The sequence below is a fragment of the Arvicanthis niloticus genome, chromosome 14 (genome assembly GCF_011762505.2).
Source record: "Arvicanthis niloticus isolate mArvNil1 chromosome 14, mArvNil1.pat.X, whole genome shotgun sequence".
Taxonomy (NCBI): domain Eukaryota; kingdom Metazoa; phylum Chordata; class Mammalia; order Rodentia; family Muridae; genus Arvicanthis; species Arvicanthis niloticus.
In genome coordinates this window covers 9,300,938-9,326,844 of record NC_047671.1, presented here as the reverse complement: position 1 = coordinate 9,326,844, position 25,907 = coordinate 9,300,938, and the positions used below count along the sequence as shown (strand labels likewise).

At 45.8% G+C, this 25,907-nt stretch overlaps 1 protein-coding gene across 4 annotated transcripts in view; it reads right to left on the bottom strand.

The window, feature by feature from the left end:
- Window positions 1-12,238, bottom strand: part of Ctdp1 (CTD phosphatase subunit 1) — a 54,104-nt gene extending 41,866 nt beyond the window's left edge. For all 4 annotated transcript variants that reach the window (XR_004608252.2, XM_034518480.2, XM_034518481.2 and 1 more), the window contains exons 1-4: window positions 11,776-12,238; window positions 2,594-2,677; window positions 1,867-1,960; window positions 1,342-1,470 (exon numbers count right to left, since the gene is read on the bottom strand). Coding sequence is in view for 3 of the 4 variants with exons in the window: in XM_034518480.2 (XP_034374371.1) it covers window positions 1,342-1,470; window positions 1,867-1,960; window positions 2,594-2,677; window positions 11,776-12,089 (621 nt within the window). In the remaining variant the exon portion in view is untranslated. The remainder of the gene's footprint in view (window positions 1-1,341; window positions 1,471-1,866; window positions 1,961-2,593; window positions 2,678-11,775) is intronic.
- Window positions 12,239-25,907: the final 13,669 nt, after the last annotated feature.

Sequence of the window (25,907 nt, the reverse complement as noted above, 5' to 3'; positions counted from 1 at the left end):
TCAGCCTTCTTAACGCTGTGACCCTGTAATATAGTTCCTCATGGTGTGGTGACCCCAACCATAGTTATTCTTGTTGCTACTTGATCACTCTGCTACCCTCATGAGTCCTAGTGTAAATATCTGTGTTCTCCTATGGTCTTAGGTAGCCTCTGTGAAGAGATGGAGGAGAACCACAGGTTGAACCACTGCCCTACACTAAATGGGCAGACACTAGCTCCTTGGATCTTTTACCAGTGAGAACTGGTTCCAATTGTATAAATTGAACTAGTTTAAAATGTGCAACTCCAAAGGCATAACGAAAGAATCACCCCCAGCTCACACACCCTGCGTGCAGAGATGCAGAGCGCCTTCTATCTAAATGTTCAACATGCTCACTCTACAGGAAGGCGAGAGACTGAAACAATAAAGGATTCCCGACACCAAATACAGTAGACTCTTCTGTCCCACAACACACAGATACCTAATATAACTGTAAGTGTAAGCTGTACCATGGAGGCAGAATTCTAGTCACTTTAGGTTAACCTTCACAAAGTTCTACCAACACTGGGCACCACCCATATCACCATCATACCCACATCAGTTCACTCAGAACAACAGAATTTGGTTCTATGGTGAGCCATACCCTAGGCTGTCATCAGCTTCTAGCATCTTCCCATCCTAGACGTGGCACAGCAGGACACATGCGGACCTGTAGGGGTACCCAAAATCTAAACTAATAGTCTATGTTTTGTTTGTTCAACAGCTAATGTTTTAAAGCATGGCACTATCCAGGCCTTGCTGGTTAAAGGTCTGCATCACTACAGGCTTTAGATCACTTTTCTTTAATAGGCACTAAAGGCTTTTTGCTCCTGAACCTCAACTTCCCAGCATGTGGCTCATGTCCCATTCAGGTTTAATTTGCATGGGATTCTACACCTGGCCACTTCCCATGTCACCCTGGAGAATTCAATTTCTTCATGGTGACTCCCAGGTTCTCTTTAACACAGACCCAGATATCTTCTTGTTCTAGACATCTAAATATAGGGCACTCTTCACACTACCTCTTCCCAAGACCATGTCCCCAGCATCATTCCTTATGTTCCACTCTTCTATCTTGCATGACCCTAGCAAGTGTGAGTCTCACACAGCAGCTCAATGCTAACAGGAAGTGAGCACTTCCAGTGCCACCTGGAGCAGCCCAGACACAGACATGTGAGATCATGCCCCAGCAGCTGACTGACCTGTTTCCCACATCCAGGTGACCACAAGAGCCCCCTTAACACAAGATAATGTACAGTGGAATGGAATCCTGGATCTAACACGGTTGTGAGAGCTACCGAGGGAAAGGCTGGAGTCACTCACCTTGTTGGACATCTGAGGACAGTGCTGCTCTGTCGTATGAATCAGAGTCTGGTCCAAGTCAACCATGAGAACCAGTTTTCTGTTTCGATGTAGTCGCTGCTGATCTTCTCTTCCTAATTTTTCAGCTTGCTAAAGTCAAAAAGGAAAAGAGAAAAATGACAAAGTATATATGTTTGGATTCAAAATTAAATTCAATTTTATTAAGAAAGTTCCTAGCCATGCCACTGCTTCCATGTCAGGAGCCTACAGCAGCATTTCTAGGGCGAGTCTGGCTCCAGGGGATTCAGGCCACCCCTGCTACTGTGTCGGCAGTACCAAGAAGGTGGCTGATAGACAAAACTAAGAGCTGTTGGGTTTCAAAGCATCCACGGAGAAACAGTTGTTTATGAACAGAAAAAAGGAACATGATAGCCAGTAGAACCACACCTTAGAAAGTGGTATTCCAGATGGGGCTGCCTATCCTATGATGCCTACCAATCCACGCCCCAGAGTTCCCCAGAGCCCAGGAGCCGCAGCTCTGCTCACCTCAGAGCTCACCATCAACTCCGGCACACTGTGCACCATGGAAACAGTCGCTGTAGAAAGAGGGACCTGCTGCTTTCCATTCTGACTCTGCAACCTGAAAGTGTGGAAAGTGTCTGGTTAGCCACGTGTGGAAAGGCACATCTGTCTAACTGTGAATGCAGTGGAATGCTTTCAGCAAGTGACTACCAAGGCTGCTATCCTAGCACACAGCTCTCTTGTGCAGTCAGCTATGTGAATGCTGTCTTTCTTTTAAAAAAGAAAATATGAGAAACCAGGCTCTAAGTCACACCTCAGTCAGATATGGCAGTCATGTAGTCAGTGCAAGAGTCAATTCTCCATGCTGCAGTTACATGGAAACAAACAACAAATAGCAACAGCCACCCACCATTTACACTGCGGAATGAACAGAGATCATTTAAGTATCAGTGGTCATCTACACAGAGCATTAATTAGAAAGACAGGTTCACTGTCAACATGGCAGGTGATTTGCTGTCTTTACAGTGAAGACAAAAAGCATTATGCCCTCCAGAAATACTGGAGAAGAATACTCAGCAGAATCTAGGCGTGAGGAAAGAACAGCCTGAAAACAAAAAGGATTCTTTCCTTGGGAAACTGCGTAAGTGCTGCCCAAGGCAAAGGCTGCAGGATCCTGTGTCGAGCCTCAGTAACCACAGGCTCAACCACCCGAGCGAGAGCCAAAGACACAGCCGCACTCCTATGTACTCACTGGGTCAGGTCCTGGCCACACTCGGCACACAGGCCCTTCATGACAACAGGGTGGCTGCATCCTTCCAACCTCACCAGAAGTGCTCTGCAAAAACAAAAGCAAACATTAACAAATGGATTGCACGTAAAATCTCTCAGTGGACCATACGGTATGAGAAAGGGCACCCAAATGGGAACAGACTCCCAAAGGAGTCTTCAGGCTGGCTCTATCTGACTCTCTTTACTTTAGCCAGGACAGTCATGTACTGTATAAGATAAAGAAAGAACTGCAGATGTCTATACAGATGGTCTCAGTGAATATGTGCATATGATTCTCTCACACTTCTGATAAGGAACACATGAAAGCCAAAGCTTTACCTACAAACACTGTAAGCACATGTTGGTATAATTCCAAAGTACATTTTTGCTCCCTCCCACAGATGATTCCCAGTCTAGACTGATTCATATTCATCCAACATTTCTCTGACAGAACCATCATAATACCTCTAGTTGTTTGTTTTTCCCTTTAAAACACTATTTGACCAGGTAGCCCACGCTGCCCTTGAACTCACCAGACTCTGGCCTCATCCCCTAAGTACTGGGGTCACCAGTGTGTGCCACCAGGACCACTTTCTAATTTTTAAATAAACAGAAACTATTTTTTCTTGTTATGTCCACAAAAAGCACTGCCTCCAGGATTTAATATATATCTTAAGATCATAAAATCACCCAGCAGAGATTCACATGTCTCTACTATGGCTCAGTAGGGTACTACTTCTCAGGTCCATGTCTGTTGCTGGGACCTAGTGGCATAATATTATTAGCAGTCTCCAGAAGCAGGGTCATCATCCAGAAAGCAGAACTGGTTCTGTCTTGCTGTACACTGAGAACACTGCTTCTCCGTCTAGACTGGCTCCAGCAGAAGGCTTTCCTATCATACTGGGATCCAGAGCACAGTGCTCTCCCAGGGACCTGGCTAGAGGAGACTTTCCATGGCTCCCCTCACAGCACTCTGAAAGAGATGAAGGACAGCAGGACAAAAAGTAGACCAAAGCACAGCCTTGCAGGAACAACGAAGGTCACTTCCCTGGTATGTCACAGAACTAGAAGGCTGGGACCTAAGACAGCCACACAGTCCCATGTCTAGCCTCAGTGGACAAGGTCTTGAGTTCAGGGTGCTCTGTTCTGCACCCATCTCTTCTCTTCTTGTGCATGAGGTCTCAAAGGGACTCAGCTGACTTGTGCCCAAGGCCTACATTACAACCCAGTAAAGCCAGGAGAGACTTCCACTGGTGCTATGAGATACCACAGCCAAGAAAAAAGCAACACAAAGGGACCTTTAAGGCTCACACCTTATACGAAACCTGTCTTAAAACAGATAAAACAGATAAAAAACTAAACATAAAGGCCAGTGCTAGGTACCAACAAGATCTCTGTCTCTGAGTTTTCAGTCAGGGAGGCCCAGGAGTTAACCACAGTCCTAACAAAAAGATACTATCCAGCATGAAGAGTTCTCATAACTCAACAGTAAAACTGAGATCTTGATTAAAATAAGTCTAAACCAGTTAATAAAAGCTCTACTCTATTTTTTGTTTTCAGGTGGCTGTACTGTTCCCTGTGTTTTCTTACAAACATCAGGACCAGTTCGGCAATCTCCAAGCACAGCTGCTAAGCTCTGTTGAGTAGCAAGTCAGCGTCTTCCACGCACCCAGTGAGCACACCAGCCACACTGGCTGCACAAGGAAGCGTGTCAAGTGCAGCCTCCTCTCTGCCCAGCAGCAGTGGGTCATCCATGCCCTACCTTACTAAGGTTAAGTCAGAGGACATGTTCCTTTAAGTAGCCCCACCCAGAAGCCTGTGTGGAATCAGCCTGGTTTTCTACTTCCGTCTCCATCTAGAAACTATGTGCCATTTTACATGGTAGCACTGAGCTGCCATCAAGGACAGGGGGAAAGTTATGAAGGAAGGGCAGAACTAGTAATAAAGCCTACTGCTTCGGTGCGTTACCTGCCCAGCTTGGTCTTCCCTGGTGCATGGGCCCAACATCAATTTTGCCGTGGGCAAAAATTCCTGAGAATAAGCTCAGCTTTACACACAGAAGAAACATGGCCATAATCTAAGCAGTGGGTCACGCAACCTTGCTCTCGAAGACCTGATGAGAAGGAAAGCTCACAGTCAAACTCCTGAGTTAAATAAAGACAAGCATGGGAAGCAAGAATTCCATCACACAGATAGCTCTTGGCAAGAACAGAGGAAGGCAAGGGAAGGAAGCAAAGTGTCCACAGCAGGGCTGAGGCTGGAGTGAGGACACAGTATATGTATGTAGCACACCCTGACCTCTGCACTGACACTGAACTCAACAGCCTCGCTGCATGAACAAATCATGGATTTGTACTAGAATCTAAGGCTTTTTTGTGCATCTTATTCTACAAGGCAGATTTTGCCCTGGAACACATGAACATGCTTACAGACACTCTAAATATTGCTCAATTACCTCGCAGAGCACAGAATAGCCGTAGCACAGTCACACGACCCAGAATGTCCATGTGCTTAGATTGGAAACCAAGGCACAGACATGAGACCAACAGCACATCGGAGTAGTTACTGTCTGGGTTCATCCAGTTTACTGGTGCTCTCGCTCGGTGTTCTAGAGACTCCATCCCTGATGAACAGTTGCCAGCTAGTAATAAAATCTACATGAAGAGCTAATATATGTGACAGCTTACGTCACCAAACCAACCCGGGACCACACACAGGTGTCAGCTATCTTTGCATCCCTCATAGCATCTGCTGTCACACTCTTGCTGCCTGTGCCCACTTGATGAACCCCAACCCCATTTCTGTTTCTGGAACCTGGGAGATGGAGGTGTTTGGGGCTGGGCCTATGCTCCATAAACACAGAGACAGGTAAAATATGTACCGTGATGGCCAAGAGAGAACACACCCTCCACACTTCAAAAGAAACTCCGAGCTGAAGCAAAGGGTTTAAATGTTTGCAGCTGTGTAAAGCCATCACCGCTCCTTAAGCTCCAGAGCTACAGGGTGCACCTACCATCTGCTCACAGCCGACACACACAAGCACACACACTTGCATACAGTGCACAAGTGTATGAAATTAACATTATCCACAATTTCAGTGCCACATGAAAACTGGGACTTTTAAAAAACTACTATGAAACACAAAACATTTAATAAAATTAAAAATAAGTCAAGTTTTTAAAATAAATGGAACTATGTGTATAAATAACATTTAAAAACCCATTAAGATCTTGTTTTTTAAACTTTAAGATGTTTATCTTTAAAGTATTTTCTAAACATTTCACTATTGACTTGTTGTTCTATTTTCTCTTCAATATAAAATGTTCTTTTCCTGAAAGATGAACATTCATCACTTGTTGTATGTGTCAATGACATCAGGATTTATGCATGACTTAAGAAATATACATGAAATTAACTTACCTATTCCTCTACATCAATGAGTTAGTTATTTCCTTTAAGCTTTTTTTAAAAAGACTTATTTAATGTGTTTGGTTATTTTGCCTGCATGTCTGTCTGTCTGTCTGTCTGCCTACCACATACATGGCTGGTGCTGGCAGAGGCCAGAGAGGGTGTTAGACCATCTTGCACTGGAATTACATACAGATGGCTGTGAGCCACTATGCTGGTGCTGAGATTTGAATTCAGATCCTCCTGAAGAGCAAGCAGTCAGTGCTCTTAACCTCTGAACCCTCTCTGCAGACCCCCTCATTTAATCTCTTTTAAGATGAAATAAAGGAAACATGAAGTGAGAGAAACTTTTCACAATACACATAAAATTCTTACAGCCTATATGCTGTTCCTAAGCAGACACACTTCAAAGCCCACCTACCTCAGAGGCCTCTTAAAAGCTACTTAAAAGTCTACACACACGTCCATTAAATACATAAATAAACAGACAAACAAATCTTTTAAACTGTCTACATACAAAACTCAGGAACCAAAGAGGCCGGATGAGTTCCTTCCAAACTAGGAGCACAATGTGGTCTAGCCCATTTCCATCTGAAGACAGATCACCTGTACTCATCAGGCTCCCTCAAAGTTACAGTTCTCCTAGCTCAGGAAAGACTGTCTTCTAACCAAGTAATGGTTTAGATAGAGCAGATGCCAACCATCAGTTCTTAGCCAAAGAATGTTCATTCATAAACATTTTGGGTATGAGAGTGTAAATGAAGTGTAAGTCCTAGAGCCACACTGTGTGGGCAGCAGCTTCCCTCTGTGGCACCCGTGACAGGCCATGACTTGAGCCTCTCTCCCCATCTCACTTCCCACACTGAACAGGGAGGTGAGCACTGGAGCTGGAGCAACGCTGAGCTACTTGTGACAGATGTCCTTCTGGTCCTTCTCCCAGTAAACCACAGCAGCTCAGTGTCCCCCAATGCAGGTCTCCTCTACTGGCTCATCATTTTTTTTGTTTTATAGGTTACATATTTAAAAAAAAAAAACATTTCTTTAAATTTTTTTTAAGATTGTAATATATCGTTTCTCCTTTCCAAACCTTCCTGAGTACCCTTCCTTCTCAAAAATTGTTGTTATATATACATATATTTGCCTAATTATGTAAGTACAACCTGCTCAGTCTGTATAATGTTACTCATATGTATGTTTCCAGGGCTGACCATTTGATACTGGATAGTCAGATGCTGAGCTCTTCTGGGGAAGACGACTTCTGCCACTGTCAGCATCCCTGAGTGGCCTGCAGTTTTTGTAGGACTCCCTCATCTATTAGTTACTTACAAATTATGCTGCAGTTTTCCTCCTAACACAGCTAGTGCCCAAATAATTGAGTCTGGACTATTATACTTATTTAACAAGCTTTAAGGGCACAATGACTGAGCAGTATCACTCTGTTTTAATCCTCCAAACTAATCTGGCTACCTCCTGGCCAAAATCCAGTGATATCTGCATTTTAGTACTGATCTGGCACTCTGGGCTCCAGATGCGTTCTCAATGTTTCTCTCATTTAATCCTTACTTCTTCCCTCCCTTCCTTCTTCTCCCTCTCCCCTGTTCAGTCATTGGCTGATCAGCTACTTTATTGATTAATTATGAAATAATTGAGGGGCAATGTTTATACACACACAACACTGAGACAGGAGAGTCCTAGAGTAGGACTGCAACTAGATATGGGGCATAGAAACCAGCATTTGAATAATACAAGGCTATTCTTTACACACAGTACAAGAACACGATGCCTGCACTCGTTCATGTTAGTGTGCTTATTGGTATTGCCCTTGTTCAGCTCAAATGTAGGCAGTCAAGATCTTACAAGGATAGCTTCTGACATCACTAGGAGGCACAACCTTACAGCAAACTCTTGCTCTTAAAACTGTCCTACCCTCTCTTCCACAATGACTCTGAACCTTAGGTACTGGAGATGTATTGTAAATGTAGCCACTGGACTGTGGACAATGCTCCACAATTCTGCATTTTAATTGGTTGTGGTTTTCTGTAATGATCTCTGCTGCAAAGCAAAGTCTCCTTGATGTGGGGTGAGCCTCTCTACTAGTTCTTATCACCTCCTTCCACTCCACTCTCCCAGTAATTACATGTTCAAACCCCTCTGGGAACTTAAAGCCCTGCAGAGGATCAGGGCCATACACAAACCAATCCAGTGGGTTGTTTCTAAGAGATGGTGAAAGACTAGTGTTTTCAACCTCAGAAACTGTAACCTAGGTAAACATTACAAACAGGCAAACCGATACACAGTATCACTCTTCCTACAAACCGATGTACACAGTATCACTCTCCCTATAAGCCGATGTACAAAGTATCACTCCCCCATAAGCCGATGTACACAGTATCACTCTCCCTATAAGCCGTAAGTACCGAGTATCATTCTCCAGGTTTGCTACTAAACTCTAGCTCCATGATAAGCTCTAAAGAGCACACTAAGTGGCACTGCACCTGCAACACCTTACACACCACAGCCTACCAAGCAGTGTGCCACTACGCACCTTCTGCTCCACAGCAGTTCCCTCTTTCATCCAACAGGATGGAGTAGTGTGGAAACAGTCCTATGACAGCTCAAAATCATTCGGTATTTCAGCTTCAACCTGACACAATTCTTTGGGAACAAACACAGATGTGGTAAGACTAGATGTTGCTAAAGACTAAGACAACAGTGACAACTACAACTGCAGGGTCTGCTCAGCTTCATGGTCTCAATAAAACCAAGTTAGTGTCAGGGAACCTGTCAATGAAGTCTGCTGTCATCAAGTGTATACATCTGGGCTCAGCTGTGCTACAGCACACAGCTGTGGAGGATCATCCTTCATTCTTCAAAAATACAGTGCAGTCAACCCTGGGAAGAAACAGGAGGAACGATAAAGGGCAGAAAACCCCAAAAGATGTCAGGTTTAGGAGTGGCCTGATCAGACTCAGAAGAGATAGCACTGAGGACCAAATAGTGTGGCACAGATATGAAGACTCAGGTCCAGTTTGCCCCAGAAGCAAGTTTTAGGTCTTGGTAGAGTAGCTCAGCTGTGCACTGTTTAGACAGCTGTATATGACTGCCACAGGCTTCTCAGCAGTGTAATGGGCTTGCTGCTGCTCACTAGAGCAGGGCAGCAGGTTCCACTGCTCTGTGTGTGGGGGGGTGAGGGGTGGGGAGGGGGAAGAACGCTCATGGACAGATACATCCTCTGCCCACAGGCAATCTGAAGATGGGCAAGAGCCTCTCAAAACAGTTTCTGAATTCACCAATCATAAGTGTATATAAGTGGATGAGACTATAGTGTGTGTGGTGGGTGGGAGTTAAGAACCACCATACAATAATCACTCTACAAAGGTTTAATGCAAATGTCAGTAAATGCTGGCTCTCCCATGTGATCTTAAGATCTGCAATCCAGCACTGAGAAAGACAGAGGTGGCGTTGCTAGATGAACAGAACTTAGATCATGAGCAAACTCCAAGAACTGCTCAGATAAGTTCATTATAAAGTAGTCTTAAGTGTGATTCTGAGACATGCTCAGAAAAAAAATAACCTTCTAGAGCTATCAGGCATGGCTGCTCCTTCCTGACACCCTCTCTTCCAGCAGTAAAGCTGGATACTGTGATACAACAGATACTGGATGAAGCTGCACCAAAAACAGACACAGAAATCCTTCTAAAAAAGGGAAGGCTTTGGCCTGGTGTGAACCAGACAGGTCTTTACTAACCAAGGTCTAAGAGTCATGGCAAGTACTCTTAGGCAATACCAGGATCCAATGACATCTACTACTATGTTCTCAAATAGGGAAATGCACATGCCTGTAGAAAGACTTCCTAATATTCGAATCCCTCATTCAAAACCCTGGAGGCCAGAGGCGATGCTGTTCCGGGACCACTGGAGCTTGCATGTTTGCACAAGCCGCATATGCCCAACACTGGAAAACACAAAAGCATCTATGCCCTAGTTTTAGATCTTGGAGTATTTTAGATTTTAAATTTTAAAATTAAGGATACTTGGTCTATGTAACTAAATTGTGGGGGAAAGAGCTACTTAGGTGTAACTGTGTGCTACAAAAACCTGTATGGACTATGAATGAGGAGCTCTCTTGACCACTACCGGCAGCACCCTCTGCACAGATCTGCTCAGTGGGCTGCTGCTTCTTCAGGCTTATGCCTTGTGGAAACAATTCTCTGCTGAGCGGTCTTTGTACAAAGTGACTTACTTCAGTGATTTCTTTTTAAACTTTGTTCCACAGAAGTATGACAGGCATTTGGGGGGAGGTCTAATTGGTGTCTGAAAGAGCCAGTAGTTGGAAAAAAAAAAAAAGTACTGCCCTTCTTATCAGCCCTGGGTCCATGCCCAAACACCCATAAATGAATCCAACTGGAAAAGGCAACCCATACCCGTGACATTTACTCCAGAGAACTACTAGGACTGACAGGGAATATAAACAGCTTTAAACCGAGGCCTTGTTACCTGCTTCCTCTTGTCACCCATGTACCTGCAGGAATACAGGAACATTATGGGAAACACACATGGCGTCTCACCACACTCCTCCCCAGAATGCTGACAAGATGCTACCCACAGATGCACATGATAGGAAAAGGGAAGGAAACGTTTTAAATCAAAGTAATGTTGCTGTGACTTTCTCAGAGGCAGGAACTCACTGGACACCACTGGACTGGCAGCCTCTGTGAGTGGCCCAGTTTCCAAGAATCATTTCCAGAGGAAGACAAACCAACAGTTCCCTCAGTCAGCCCCAAAGAAGCAAGTTTTCCTGGAGGTTGTGCAAGCCAGCATACAGTGGGCAGGGGTAGGGACAGGGTTCACAAACCAAGAACCCAGGCAGGATCTCTGAAGATGCACTAGGGGGAGTGACCAGGAAGACGGCCAGGCGGGGTTCTCTGTCTATGACAAGATCAGTGGAAAATGGAAATTTTCCTTGGACAATGGTGGGCAGGAAATACTCAACAAAGGGAAGATCTGACCAGTCCAAGAAGTGAGCAGAGGCCACCAGAAGAGGATCAAAAAGAATGTTTTCAAAGGGAAGCTCTCAGCCCAACCCACAGTAGGCAGGAGCATGCACCTCTCCCAGTAGTTTCTGTTCTTTACAATCAAAACAATCACAGCCATGTGACCCACATGCCCACGTGTTAATTTAGGTTCAAAACACAACACTGGCAAAACTCAGACACAAAACTGGACAATGGCAGACCAAACCAAGTCAAGATTCTACAGAGTTAGGACCCAAGCTAAAGTCCTCACAGGAATTCAAGGACCAAGTACACCACCCGATGAAGTCTGGGTTCTGCCCTTTCAGTGGCTATGATGCAGAACCACCGAGTTTTTACAACAGCGTTTCACAAAGTTTTATAAGCATTTGAAGAAACACACGCCCGACAGCTTCTATTTCAGTAACAAGCCTGGAACCTGCCTGAGTAGTCCTGCGGCCACAGCCACCCAAGATGCCTTCACTTACAAAGGTGGAGTCCACCAATTATAGAAGACGGACAAACGCAAAAGATATCCCAAAGGGGTAACCTTGGGTCACCGAGAACTTTTCAAACTCAAAAATATCTCAGGGCTGGTAAGACCACAAATGGTGACAATTCTTTCTACAGTCTTACCCCGCAGGCCCTTAGGATGACCCGCACGCCCAGACTGTAACTGTAGCCAGAGACGGCTCCCAACCCCGACATCCTGAGAGCCCGGGAGTCCTAGTCTCAGCACACTCACCCAGGGGCCACCACCTGGCCTGGCTGCGCACACAGTTCACGGACCACGCCGGCGCGCTCCGACCTGAGCCTGCGCTCGGCCCGCGCGGCGCGCACGCAGCCCCCAGAGGCCGCGCGAGTCGGGGCTGGCCCTGCGGGCTGCGCGGAGACTGCGGCTTCGCACACTGCCAGCACCGAGCCGATGCGCACGGTTGCGCCCGCCGCCACCTTCCACTCCAGCAGACGCAGCGGCGTGGGGCCCGGGCAGCGCACCTCTGCCCCGGCCACTGCCGGAGTGCACTCGTTGGGAACGCTGGCCGAGGGCGGCACTTCCATCGTGACCCAGCGAACGGCACGGACGATCACAAGACAGGTGAGAAACGAGAACAACAAGGCGCTCAGGGCGCGGCGCCCACCGCGGGCGGCGGCGACACTGCTGTTCCCGCTCCGACACCGGCTTCACCCGCCGCTCGCTGCGCACTCACTTCCGGGGGGCGTGCTGCGTCACGGAGGGCGGAGTAGGCGACGTGCAGCCGCGTGATTGCGTGCTCCAAGCCGCGGGTAAACACCCGGCCCTCGCGGAGCCGAGAGGCACAGGTCCACACCCATGGGTCGCCGGTCCGTGGTATTGAGACTACAGCCATGTCACGCGGATCGTTGTCACAAGACTTCTGTCACACACTGCTAGTCCTAACGCATCAAGACTACCAGTTCCGACATGCAATGCGAGTCTATGTTAACTCCCGTCGTACACTGCGAGTTCCGACTACGGGAGACTTCTGACGCCAGCATTCGGCGCGGACCGCTGTATTGGAGAGTACGTTGTAGTCCTGACGTCGAGAGAGACTACCAGTCCCAGCATGCATCGCGAGCCGCGGTCCCACCATTCCCGTCCTGCACTGGGAGGTTTACAAGCAGAAACGATGGGTCCCACTCCGCATTGTGGTCCATACGCCTCGAGACTGTGGGTCCAGGTCTAACACACTCCTCCCGTTACACACTGCGAATCCTGGACTCAAGAGACTGAGTTCCAGCGCACATAGTGGCGGCGGGCCTTCTCTAGTCTTCTCTAGTCAGCTGCGCGGCGGAGGAGCGTGCGCAGTGGCTGCTGGCAGCGGCGGCTTTTTTCAGAGCGGAGTTTATAGCATCGACTGTGGATTAAGGATGTCCACCTCGCCTGCTCGCACCTCCTGGGGCTGCTGTGCGCTAATTACTCATCAGATCCTGCTTGATACGCATATCAGGCCTACAAATGGGAGCCAAGAAGCACTCTGACTGGGGATTTTGCAGTTCCTGAATCCTATAAAAATAGTGTTCTCATAAAGCTTGAGTGAGTGACCCGAGCTGTGAACACGCTTGTCTCAAGATGCGTGCACTTGTTACCTCATTTTCTGCAAATCCACCAGGCCTTCGTTGCTAGCCAGGAGGAAAAAGCCAGTAGGCAACACACTTTCATGGCCTCTGCATCAGCTCCTGCTTCCAGGTCCTGGCCCTGGTTCTTATCCTGACTTCCTTAAATGTGGAAGTATAAGCCAAACAAACCCTTTCCCCCAGTCTTTCCGTTTTATCGTATCAATAGTTACTCTAACTAAGACAGGCAGTGATGTGGAAGTGTAAGCAAAATAGACCCTTTCCCCCCCAAGTTGCTTTTGGGCTTAGTGTTTTATCCCTAATCATCCTTAAGACACCAGGTAAGGGTTGCAGTTTGCAGAAGCAGAGAGTTCTCCAAGTTACTTATTACTAGTCTACCAGTAAATATATGAGGAACTGAATTGTGCAACCAGATCATGAGACTTAAGGTCCAGAGGATGTGACTGCTGTCCTAAGGCCCAAATCCACTAGGCAGTTATTTCATCTGTAGGAGTTTGAGACCAGACATGAGCAACAGGCAGATTGTAAGAATTGTTACTCATTGTAGAGAAAGGTAGCTGGTTTGCATATGGCAGGGCCATAGCCTAGAGAGTTTATCATAAGCTACAACCCTTTATCCTAGAACCTTAGGAATGAATGGGATTCTGACTCTACAATTGTCCAGATTTTAAGAAAGTGTTGTGTGCATATATTATATGCAAGTAGAGACACTGGCTTCATGAAGCATTACAGGAAATGTAGGTAAAATGAAACCATTCTATGTCAAATTGCATCCGATTTTGCTGTCAAAGAAGTTACACAAAAGTTTCTTTGTTTTCAACTATGGCTTTGGGGTCTATGGAGAAAGACATGACTACTACTAGTGATGATAATAATAAATAATAATAATCATGGAAGTAAGAGGAGGACAGGGCAGCTCCTGGGTTGGTGCAGAAGGTTTATTGCAGATACAGAGAAGGCATAACCAGAGGCATCTTACAAGGGTCCAGATACAACATGACCAGCTAACTGAACTGGGCCATGTGAAGAGAGGGTAAAGGGAAGAGGAAAAAGGGGAAACCAACCAAGAGGCAAAAAAAAAAAAAAAAAAAACCAACCCAAAAAACAAACAAAAAAACAAACAAACAAAACCCACCAAAACCAAACCAAACAAACCTTCGTAGTCAAAATGGCTGGGCTATATAGGGAAGAGCCGCTGGAGGAAGGCAACCCAGCCTAGTGCCTGGGCTGCCGGGTCAAGGGTGGGATATGCCAGTCAGGAGGAACTTATAACAGATAGAGACTCAGGGATACTGGGAGAACATGGCAGCTACTGTTAGCTTTGCTACGCTGAAAGGCACCTGAGTTTGAGACTTAACGTACCTTATATGTGATGTAGTAATCTTTATAACCGAGGGGAAGAATTTGTAATCATCCTACATCCTCTCTTGAATTGCAGCCTGATTTACTTTATTGTTTTTCAAAAGCTAGAACATTACCTCATCCATTTTACTGGCTGAGATATGCTTCTTTCAGACTCAGCTTTGTTCTCTGATGAGCAGACTCTGGTCAGTGATAGGATAAAACTTAGAGGCAGCTAAGAGAACTGCCAGGGCAAAGGTAACCCTCAGGAAGACCCCTCAGGAAGGCAAGATTTCCCATGCTTGCAGGCCTTTATCTGCAAGTTTGTATACCATTGCCTTTAAGAAATACTGTGCACACATTCACAAAATGTAAGTGAACATCAGCTTGGACTGTGTTGTGGTAGATGTAAAACTACAACATTTCTTTGGACATTGTGCCTGGCATTGATTTCTTAATATGGCACAGATCCATAGGCAATGACAGTAAAGACAGATAAAATTACGTCAAGCTTTAAAAATGCCTGCTATCAGAGGACACAGCCATGACAATACAGCCTGCAAACTATGAAAACATTTGCAAGGTAATTGGGGGCTAATATCCAGGACATGCAAAGGACTTCTACAACTCAAAGGAAATCAAAGCAAAAATCAAAGAACCTAATTTTAAAACGGGCAGGTGGTGTTTGATCTTCAGAGCTGAGTGCAAAAAGAGGCAACGTAGGCATTTTCTCAAAGGTAGTATATATTTTTAAATGACCAAAAGTCACGTGGACTGGGGATGTGACTGAGTTGTAGACTTCTTAGCTAGGATGTTTAAAGGCCCTGCCTTTCCATCCTCGAACCACAGAGGGAAGAGAGAAAAGGATTCATTATTTTGATGTGCCTGGTGGCACATCATGTGCTCCAAGTACCCCGGTGGATGTCGGATGATTACAAGTTCAAGGCCAGAAAGACACGTATAACCCATCTCAAAAACCCAAGATAGTAATAACAAAAAGGTGCTTACCATTACGAATTATGTCACAGTGAGTTGCCCTGACTGGGTGGCACCAGGTTCTTGGAATCTTATTCAGAAGCACACACAAAGAGGGAAGCAAGGAGTTTTATTCAAAAGCAAAACAAAGGAACAGAGCAGATGAACAGTGAGGGAGCAGTGAGCTACAGTGCTCAGGACCAGGCTACCGTTTGAACCTTTCTTGTATAGAGCCTAAAAGGAGGGGGAGTTGGTTACTAGGGATGGAATGTAGAGGGTTTTCTGTTTCTGATTGACACACTGGAATTGTGGGAGCCTCTTCACTGCGCATGACCTTTGCTCCGATGTAGCTGATTCTAATTGAATTAATGCCTAATTAATCAAATCATGCCTAGGTGTGAGATAGCAAGTTAGGGATTTTTTTCCCTCCAAAAGTTAATTTTGAAGACACAGTGCCTTACCCACATGGAAAAGCAGTCTAAGCTGGATTAGCCACTATTCTTAGATTCAAGAGGAGAGCTTATGGCGGTTCTGGCTTTAGAGTCATGAAGGATGAAGGAGAAAAGGGGTCGTGGAATCTTCCTTCGCAGTTAAAGAAAGTGGCTGAGGCCAGGCATGTGGCAAGGGAGGCCGTCACTGCAGACCCTGAGAGGCCATGAGAGATGCTATGAAACTGAAGTCTGAATTACCTTGTCTACCCCGAGGTGTGCGATTCCCGATAGAGAGCTGCACCTGGGAAGTGGAACCAGCTCAAGAGAAGTGTGCTGCAGTCAGCAAAGCCGGAGGGACAAAGCCATCTGAGTACTTTGGCGTGAGACACAGAGTTACAGGATTTTGTCCTGCTGGGGTTTCAGTCTTTCTTTGGTCCAGTATTTCCTCAGCATGTCCCAATTCTTCCATTTTGGAATGGCAATGTATATTCTTGAATGTTAGAAGGATATAATTCACTTTTTGATTTGTAGGGGAGTACAGCTAAGTATTGCTTTGAGTCTCAGAGGAGACTTTAAACTTTTAAACAGGGGTAACTGGAGGATAGCAACCAGAAAGTCCCAGATGCCAGGAAAGCAAGAGCCTCCCAAGACACCATGGGGATGACATTAACTGATATATCTCACAAAGGGGAGGGAGAACCTGCAGAGACCACATCCAGAGGTTAGGCGTGCCCTCCCCCGCCCTGGTTGAGGGATGGGGCCACCCACCCATCTCCAAAAATTTAACCCAGAATTGTACCTGTCTAAAGGAAATACAGGGACAAAGAGTGTAGCAGAGACTGAAGGAAAGGCCATCCAGAGACGGCCCCACCTGGGGGACACATCCCACATGCAGACACCAAACCCAGACACTATTGCTGATGACAAAAAGTGCTTGCTGACAGGAGCCTGACATAGCTGTCTCCTGAGAGGCTCTGCCAGATCCTGACCAATACAGAGATGAATGCTCGAAGCCAACCATCAGACTGAACAAGGGTCCCCAATGGAGGAGTTAGGGAAAAAACTGGAGGAGCTGAAGGGCCCTTATCTGGCTTCAATAGTAGGGGAGACCCTTGGTCCTGTGAAGGCTTGATGCTCCAGTGTAGAGGAATGCTAGGATGGAGTGGATAGATGGGTGGGGGAGCACCCTCATAGAAGCAGGGTTAAGGGGAAATGAAATAGGGGGGTTGCAGAGAGGAAACCAGGAAAGGGGATGACATTTGAAATGTAAATAAACAAAATATCCAATTAAAAAACCCTTTTAGACAGTCTTGAGACTAAAAGACTATAGACACTTGAACTAAATGAATTTTGCATTATGATATGGCCATAAGCCCATGGAGGCCAGGGCGTGGGTATTGTAGCGTGAATGAAAATGACCCCCATAAGCTCATATGTTTGAATACTTGGTCCAAAGTTGGTGGAGCTGTTTGAGAAGGGTTAGGAGGCGTAGCCTTGTTGGGAGAGGTGTGTCATGAGAGGTAGGCTCTGAGATGTCAAGAGCACCATTCCAGGTTCACTCCCTCTCCTTACACCTCATGTTTGTTGTCTCACATGTGAGTTCTCAGCTCCTGTTTGCCATGTCTGCTTCCCTGCCACCACGCCCTCTGCCACGATGGCCACGGCCTCACCCTCTGGAACCTGCCACCATGCCCTCTGTCACGATGGCCACGGCCTCACCCTCTGGAACCTGCCACCATGCCCTCTGTCACGATGGCCACGGCCTCACCCTCTGGAACCTGCCACCACACCCTCTGCCACGATGGCCACGGCCTCACCCTCTGGAACTGTAAGCCCAATGAACTCCTTCTTCCACAAGTCACCTTGCTCATGGTATCTCTTCACAGCAATAAAGAGGCAGCTAAGACAGAGCGTTATTAAAGGCGGGAGGGAGCTATGTGTCAGAATGTGGATTAATTATTCTTTGTTTCTGTGATAAAACACCATAACCCAAGCAGTTTGTGGAAGACAGAGTTTATCTTGTTTTATAGTTACAGAAAGAGACTCCATAATGGTAGGAACAGTATGTCAGCAGGTACCAGAGCAAGAGAGAGAACTCCTCTCTGACCTCAGACGGGAAGCAGAGAGTCCACTGGAAGTGACTAGGTGATAAACTTTCAAGGCCTGCCTGCAGGGGCATATATCCTCAGCAAGGCTCCACATGCTAAGGGTTCCACATCTTCCCCAAATAGCAGCAATAGCCAGGAACCCCATTCAAACACCTGAGCCTATAGTGTACATTTCTCATTCAAAACACAATTGACACATAGTGACTCAATTGCTTTTGTTTGGAGAGGGGTGTGCACTCAGCCCAATGGAGAAGTCTTTGGTTTCTAAGTATGTTGTTTAAAAAAGTAGGTGTGTGTGTGTGTGGCTTTACCTCAAGCCAAACAGGGCCATAGGTTGCTAACTTTTCTCTATGCTTGCAAGCCTCAATTAGAGGAATGCAAATGCTTTATCGGAATAGCTCCCATAATCATTAGGACAGCCATTATCAAAACAAAACCAGTGTTGGGAAAGGTGTGAGGAATTGAAAGCCTGCTTACCATTAGCAGGTATATAAAATGTCTCCATTATGGAGGCCCCTTGGGATTCCTGTGGACCCCAATAATTCTAAAATGGTCAGGGTGTGTTCTCATCCAGGGGAATTAGAAGCAGTGTTTAGAAGAGATACTGTCATGCCCAGATTCATAGAACCGTTGTCCACAATAGCCAAACAGAAGCAACCGAAGAGGCTGTGTCTGCAGTGATGATGAACACACACACACACACACACACACACACACACACACACACACACACACACACACACACGCTGTGGGATGCTATTCAGCCTTACAGTAAAGGCCTGGCTCAGACACCAAGCAGGGAGCAGCTGCAGTCAAGCATGGGGTGGAGGTCCAGCAGCGAAAGCTTCCGGAGAGAAAACTTCCCTGGAGTGTTACAGCTCAGTAAGACAGGCACTCTCAAACTATCTTTGGTGAAATAACTCATGCACTTTGTTCATTGTGGATAGGACCTTATAAACATTTTTGGGGTGGGATCTAGGGTAAATCTTCCCATTGGCTCAGTCTGAGAAGTTAGGGACCCTCCTATTTGCACGGGGAAGGACTTCAGCTGTTGTCCCTACATGACTGATTTTATGGTGTGGTCATGTGCTCTGTGACAGGAATCTGGTCGGGAGCTAGTCCAAACTCCTGCTGTTCTCAATTAGGAGTTTTATTGGGGTTCCAAACATTGCTAGTACCTTACCAGTTCTTCTGTCTGGTGGCATGGTCTACTGCCCTGCAACTGTGGATGACAATATGACCAGCCACCTCATGGTCCTGCCCATGCCTTTTCAACATGTTGGGTTATATCCCTTCTTAAACTATGATGCTGAATAAACACTCTTTTCTTTAAGTTGGTTCGTTTTCTCTTTCTCTCTCTCTCTCTCTCTCTCTCTCTCTCTCTCTCTCTCTCTCTCTCTCTCTCTCTTTTTACGGTAACTGGAAAAGCAACCAATACAGAGACAGAAACGGCTCCTGCTTTGGAAATTGTTAAGACTTTGGGGACTTTTGAAGCCTCTCTCCTGGCGCCCTCACTAGAGCTGATTTTTAGCTCCTTCGCTATAGACTGTGGCCAGCCGCTTGGCAAGGCTGCCTCTGAGCTTCCTGTGTGTGACCCTCCTGTTCTGACAGTCTCTAAATGCCAGTGTGTTAGTAACTTTTCTTACCGATGTCACCAAATACCTAACAAGAAGCAATGTAAGGGAGGAAAGGTTTACTTTGGCTTACTGTGTGAAGGGATGAAATCCACGATGGTCAGGAAGGCTCCAGCGGCATCCAATCACATGGCAGCTCTAGTCAGGAAGCAGGGCAGGAAGTAGGCTGGGTTATTAAAAGTCCAAGACCCCCTCACTCCCAGTGACCCACTTCCTCTAGTGAGGCTTCACTTTCTTTCTTTTTAAAATTGGTTATTTTATTTATTTCCATCTCAAATGTTATCCCCCTTTCCAGTTTCCTCTCCACAAACTCCCTATCCACTCCCTCTCCCCCTGCCTCTATGCGGGTGCTCCACCCTACCCACTCTCTAGCATTCCCTTATGCTGGGTCATCCAGCCTCCACAGGACCAAGGTGCTCCTCTCCCATTAATGCTCGACAAGGCCATCCTTTTTTACATATGCAGCTGGAACCAGGGTCCCCACCATGTATACTCTTTAGTTGGTGGTTTAGTCCCTGGGAGGTTTTTTTTTGGGGGGGGGAGGGCTCTGGTTGGTTGATATTGTTGTTCTTCCTATGGGGTTGCAAACCCCTTCAGCTCCTTCAGTCCTTGACCTAACTTCTCCATTGGGGTCTTCGCACATACCCAAAAAGATGCTACAACATATAACAAGGACACATGCTCCACTATGTTCATAGCAGCCTTATTTATAATAGTCAGAAGCTGGAAACAACCCAGATGTCCCTGAATAGAGGAATGGATACAGAAAATGTGGTACATTTACACAATGGAATACTACTCAGCTATTAAAAACAATGAATTAATGAAATTCATAGGGAAATGGGTGGAACTAGAAAATATCATCCTGAGTGAGGTAACCCAGTCACAAAGGACACACATGGTATGCACTGACTGATAAGTAGATATTAGCCAAAAAGAAGCATGAAATACCCACAATACAACTCACAGACCATGTGAAACCCAAGAAGAAAGAAGACCACACCAAAGTGTGGATGCTACAGTCCTACTCAGAAGGGGAAAGAAAATAATCTCAGGCTCTAGGAGGGAGAGAGGAGGGGAAGGGTAAAGGGGGGCCGGTTCAGATACAGGAGGAGATGGGGGAGAAGTACAGAGGGTCATGAATTTGAAAGGGGGAGAGTAGCAGTGGGGAAGGGGGAACTGGGAGTAGCCACTAGAAAGTCCCAGATGCCAGAGAACAAAGAGGTTCCCTGGACCCAACAGGGAGGACATTAGCAGAAAAGAGGCTTCACTTTCTGAAGGCTCCATAACCATGGAAACCAGCACCATCAGCCAGGAACCAAGTATGCAAATCTGTGAGCCTATGGAAGACATTTTACATTCATTCACATTCTGCCCTTGCTCCCCTTCCACTCAAAAAGCAAACTGCACTTACTCCAAGTTCAGGAGTTCCCAGGCTTCCACAGCCCCAACATGATAGGAAGTCTGACCCTAAGTTTTCCAGCACAGATCCAGCTTGATATCATAGTTTCGGGCATTGCACTCTTTGGGTCAACTCTGGTCCTGTTGCACGCTGCCTGGCATCTCCGCCTTTCCTTTGAAATCTGGATGGAAGCCTCAACGAGTCTAAATCTTATCTGAGGAAAAACTAACATCGTATAATAGTTTAGCTAAATTGTTGTTGTTGTGACAAACACGCGTCAGAAACAACCTTAGGGACCAAAAGCTTATTTTGGCTCATCATTTCAGAGTTATCTACGGTATCCTCAGTGGGGAAAGTGTGGTAGCTAGTGTGGGTCAGACCAGGGCAGCTGGTCACATCTTGGCAACTGGAAAGCAAAGACCTTGGGTTGGAATAAGGGCCAGGCTATAACCTTAATGACACACTTGGTGATACACTTTTACCAGCCATGCACAACCTCCCCAAACTGTTCTATTGATGGGGACTACGATGTTAAAGGTAACTTTCTGGGAAGTGTTTTACTCTCAAGCCATAAAATTCTACCAAGCTCCCATGTGCTTGTGGTCAACCACCAAGTAATGCGAAATGTATTCACCTTCTTTTGTTCACCTTCCTCATCTCCTGAAATTTTCTTATGGCTATTTCAGAATATTATCAAATATCAGCCTTCATCAGCTGATAGAGTAGCTTACATGTATGTATGCATACTTAAATATATACATGTATGTGATTCTATCTATATCTAAATAAAATTGTGTATTCCCGAGATAAGCTCAATTAGTTCTGGATAGTATTTTCCCTGGAATCCCATGTATCTGAGTGAGAGTACCTCTGATGTCTCCCCTCCGGCTTATCCCGGCTTAATTTGGCACCACAGCTTCACCCATCTTGTGGAGCAGCTTGGGGGAACTTTCTTTATTTTCTGGTTCTGTTTTGGGAGATTTCTAGTAAGTTTTGAAAGTTTGGTGTAATAAGTCTTTACACGCCATGCGTAGTGTTTTGAGGCATTGTCGTGTTTAGATCTGGGGCCCCAGGCTCTTATGTCTCTCTCTACAAGCTTTAAACAAGGGTTTTGATTTCCTCACATCCCCCTCAATCAACCCCCATGATTTTCTGTTTTTAAATATAGCCATTGTCAGATCAGTGAGAGAGGCTGGTAATAGAACCTGGGTCCTCTGAAAGAGCAGACCCTGCCCCTAACTGCTGAACCATCTCTCCAGTGTCCATTCTTTTATTTGTAACATGAGGGTGGCTCTCTTCTCATCTACTCAGCAAGGCATATAATATTGTGGATTCATTAATTATGTTCGTTCTTGAAAGCCTTCAAGCCAGAAGTCACAGGTAGCTCCCCTTCCCTTGTAGTCTCTGAACAAGGTGTTGGTTAGCACTTCCGAGTCTCTGATTTGTCCTCCGAGTCACGTGAGTCACATTTCCTTTCCTGACTTGAGTATAAGCAGAAGCTCTGTCTCCTCAGGCCCACACTCCATGTGTTAGTCTGTGCTCATCAGTCTGTTGTCTCCTACTTTGAGATTTTAATTCAACAATTGATATTTGCATTTATAAACCTCTTCAGATTTTTTTCTTAAGTGCTTTTTCATTTGTACTCAGTTTTTATTCCCCATTTTGGTGACTTTATCTGTTTTGGTAATGACTCACATCCGACTTTTAGAGTTGTGTGCTTTACATTTTGAGCAGCTGGTATTTCGTGAGTCACCTGCTTTGTGTCCATTAGCTCTGATCCCAGGAGTGTACCATGTGTGTTTGTGTTCTTTATGAGCGCTTTTTGGTTGATGTTATTTTGTGGAAACTTGGTAGCATTTGCTGCTGGCAAGAGCCATGGGCCAAAGGGGAGCATTCTTGCATCCTTTCAGGGCTATACCCTGTGGCCCTCTGCGTGGCTCCAGGAGAGCATGTTCTTTTGGGCAGTTTCTTCTCTCATATTATAGTCTTGCATTTCCTTCCTTAATAGTCAGGTGATGATGGTTTTCTTGGTTGAGAGTTTTGAAGCTATCCCTTTTTTTTCTTCAAGCCCAATGCTGACACAAGAAACTGAATCCTAAGTTGCAGTTTAGATTTGCTGCATGAGGGCTTCAGAGTGTCCAGGATGCTTTTTTTTTTGTGTCAGAAGTGGGCATTCCGTCTCATTCTCCTGCTCTGTTGAAATGGCTTGCAAGGATTCAAAGGGACACTGACTCCCCACATCCCTGTCTTCTGATTTTTCTATTCCCTTTGGCCTGATTTTCTCTTTTGTTGGTTCTTTGTTCCTTCCTTCTTCCCTCCTTTCATTCCTTTCTTAGTTTCATACCTGGATTGTGTGTCTTTTTTTTTTTTTTTAAAGAGATTATTTATTTTTATGTGTGAGTATTCTATCTGTATGTATACCTGCATGCCAGAAGAGGGCATCAGATCCCATTACAGATGGTTGTGAGCCACCACGTGGTTGCTGGGAATTGAACACAGGACCTCTGGAAGAGCAGAACCCTTAACCACTGAGCCATCTTTCTAGCCCCCTGGCCAGATTTCTAAGACACAGACCTAGCCTCAAAGGCAGTGGGAACTCACAGCCCTCTTATTTTGATGAATGGATTGGAGGACGAAGTAGGACCTAGAGAAGGTTCCTGCTAGGAAGGAGGCCTGGAGGAAGAGATACTTTTGGTGTAGGCTTCAGAGAGAGAAGTGAGAGCTGTAAGATGTCTATAAACACAGCAGGCTGCGTCTCAGGTGTTGTTACCATTAGCATTGGCTGTGCTTTGAGACACAATGACACAGGCTTTCTAGATCTTTCCATTCTCCTGTGGCCCACTGTGTCCTGACACTTTCCTGTAGGTTGGGCCACACAACACTGAACTTTCAAGGGAAGTGTCTCTTGGGGAACAGAGCAATCTTACAAAGATGCATTTTTTGCTCAAAAAAGGATACACCACATTTTCTGTTTTGCTTTTGTTTTTAAACGAGGCAGTAGTACATGCTTCGTGAAGCCGGGGAAGCTGGGATAGCTTCCTTCTGCTCCTTGGAGAAGGTAGAGGAGACACGAGGTGAGGGGACATCAGTTGGAGTTTGTCACCTTGAGAGTAGCTACCATGCTGTGTAGGGCAGATGTGAGTGGAGGGGAGAAAATGCTTTCTGTCACTTCTCTGGTGCACGGGAGCCATCAGGGCAGACAGAAGACCGGGGCAGATTTCACTACTCACCCATACTCTTCTGGATCCTCTAAGTTGCAATCTTTTCACAGTTGGGATTCCAGTGTCATTTCACCGGATTACCAGAGATGGGGGCGTGGCCAAATGGGCGTGGCCAAATGCAGCACCCTGAGCGTTTGCACTCAGCCGGGGTCTAATTTCCTATTGTTATTACAAGTCAGGCATTAAGAAAACAAGGAATTTCAGTGACTCTGATTCACACTTGCAGCCCACAGACTTTCATTTGGTGTTTCACCCTACCAGGTGTGGAACTGGGTTTCCAGAGAGAGCCCTGTGGGGCTGAAGGGAGGCCCTGAGCAGCTTTGAGCTTCTCCATCACTGTCTCTGTCCCCCATCAGCACAAGGAGAGTAAGTGGTCAGATCCTAACACTGTGTATTCTGGCAGCTAAACTGCCACAGGTTGCCAGCCCTGCCTATGATAATGTGTGCTTTCCAGCTGGGGCGAGTACAATTTTGGACAATGATCTAAAACTTACTTGCTTGGTCTAAAAAAAACTATGGGTCTGCGAGGCCCTGTGGGAGACCTCTGACATGAATGTAGGCAATCCATGCAGCCCTGGGAAGGTGTCTGTTTATAGGAAGAAACCAACAGTCGCTTAATGGTGGCTTAAACCTTGATTTAAGAGCCCTTATCACTAAGAGGTGCGTGCCAGAATCCTTAAAGATGGAAAGAGCTGCCATCTGGGGTTTGCCTCAGGATAGTCTGGATTAGAGAGCTGTCAGGTAACTGGAACCAGGTGGGATTGCTGGAGGAGGGTAGGACTGTCAACATTTTTGCATGTGTTTGAAATGTTTCATAATGAACAACTTTAAAGGTCAGAGGAAATAGTCTCACTGAATAAATTTGCTTATGACTTATACACAAATCACCATCCAATTTGCTTCTCATCTTATTTTTGTCTCCATTCACTGGAGGGAGTTTATAAAAAGTAGGTCTCAAAATGGACCATTGTAGCATAATTCAAAACAGAATGGGCTAGCATCCTAGACAAGTACTGCAAGACAGATACAAGGATAAACTTCCAATGTGAGGTCCTCTCCCATCCTGACCTCCATCCAGTGGTTCTGCATTACCATGCCGCCTGTACCAGTGAGACCAGCATCCACTACTTGGAGTTATGTTCTAAGATCCTTATGTCTGTTCTACAGTAATGCCACATGGCCATAACACTATAGTTTTATAGCAAGTGTGAAATTTAGTAGGGTGTGTTCTCCAAGTTCTTTCTCTCTCACGATGTTCCAACTGTTTCAGACTCTCTTCACATCCATATAAATGAACAACTTGGCCTTACCTATTTCCACAAAAGCATGCGGACATTTTAACAGTCACTGCATTGAATCTGTAGCAATTCGTAGAGAGCTGACATATAAATGTGATTAAGTCTTTTAATCTGTGGGTGTGGGTTGTCTCTATATATTTAGGGTTATGTTTGTCACATGAAGCAGCTGTAGGCCCAGTGCTCACATTTCTGCAACATTCAGAGAATAAATGTTACATGGTTTTGTTACATTTAATAAAAAGCATTTCCTTTTAAAAAATTACTTTCTAGACCAGATCTCGGTCTGTAGCCCTGACTGGACTGGAACTCATTGTGCAGATGGAGCTGGCCTTGAGTCTCACAGAGAGCTTCCTGCTTCGGAGTCCTGAGTGCT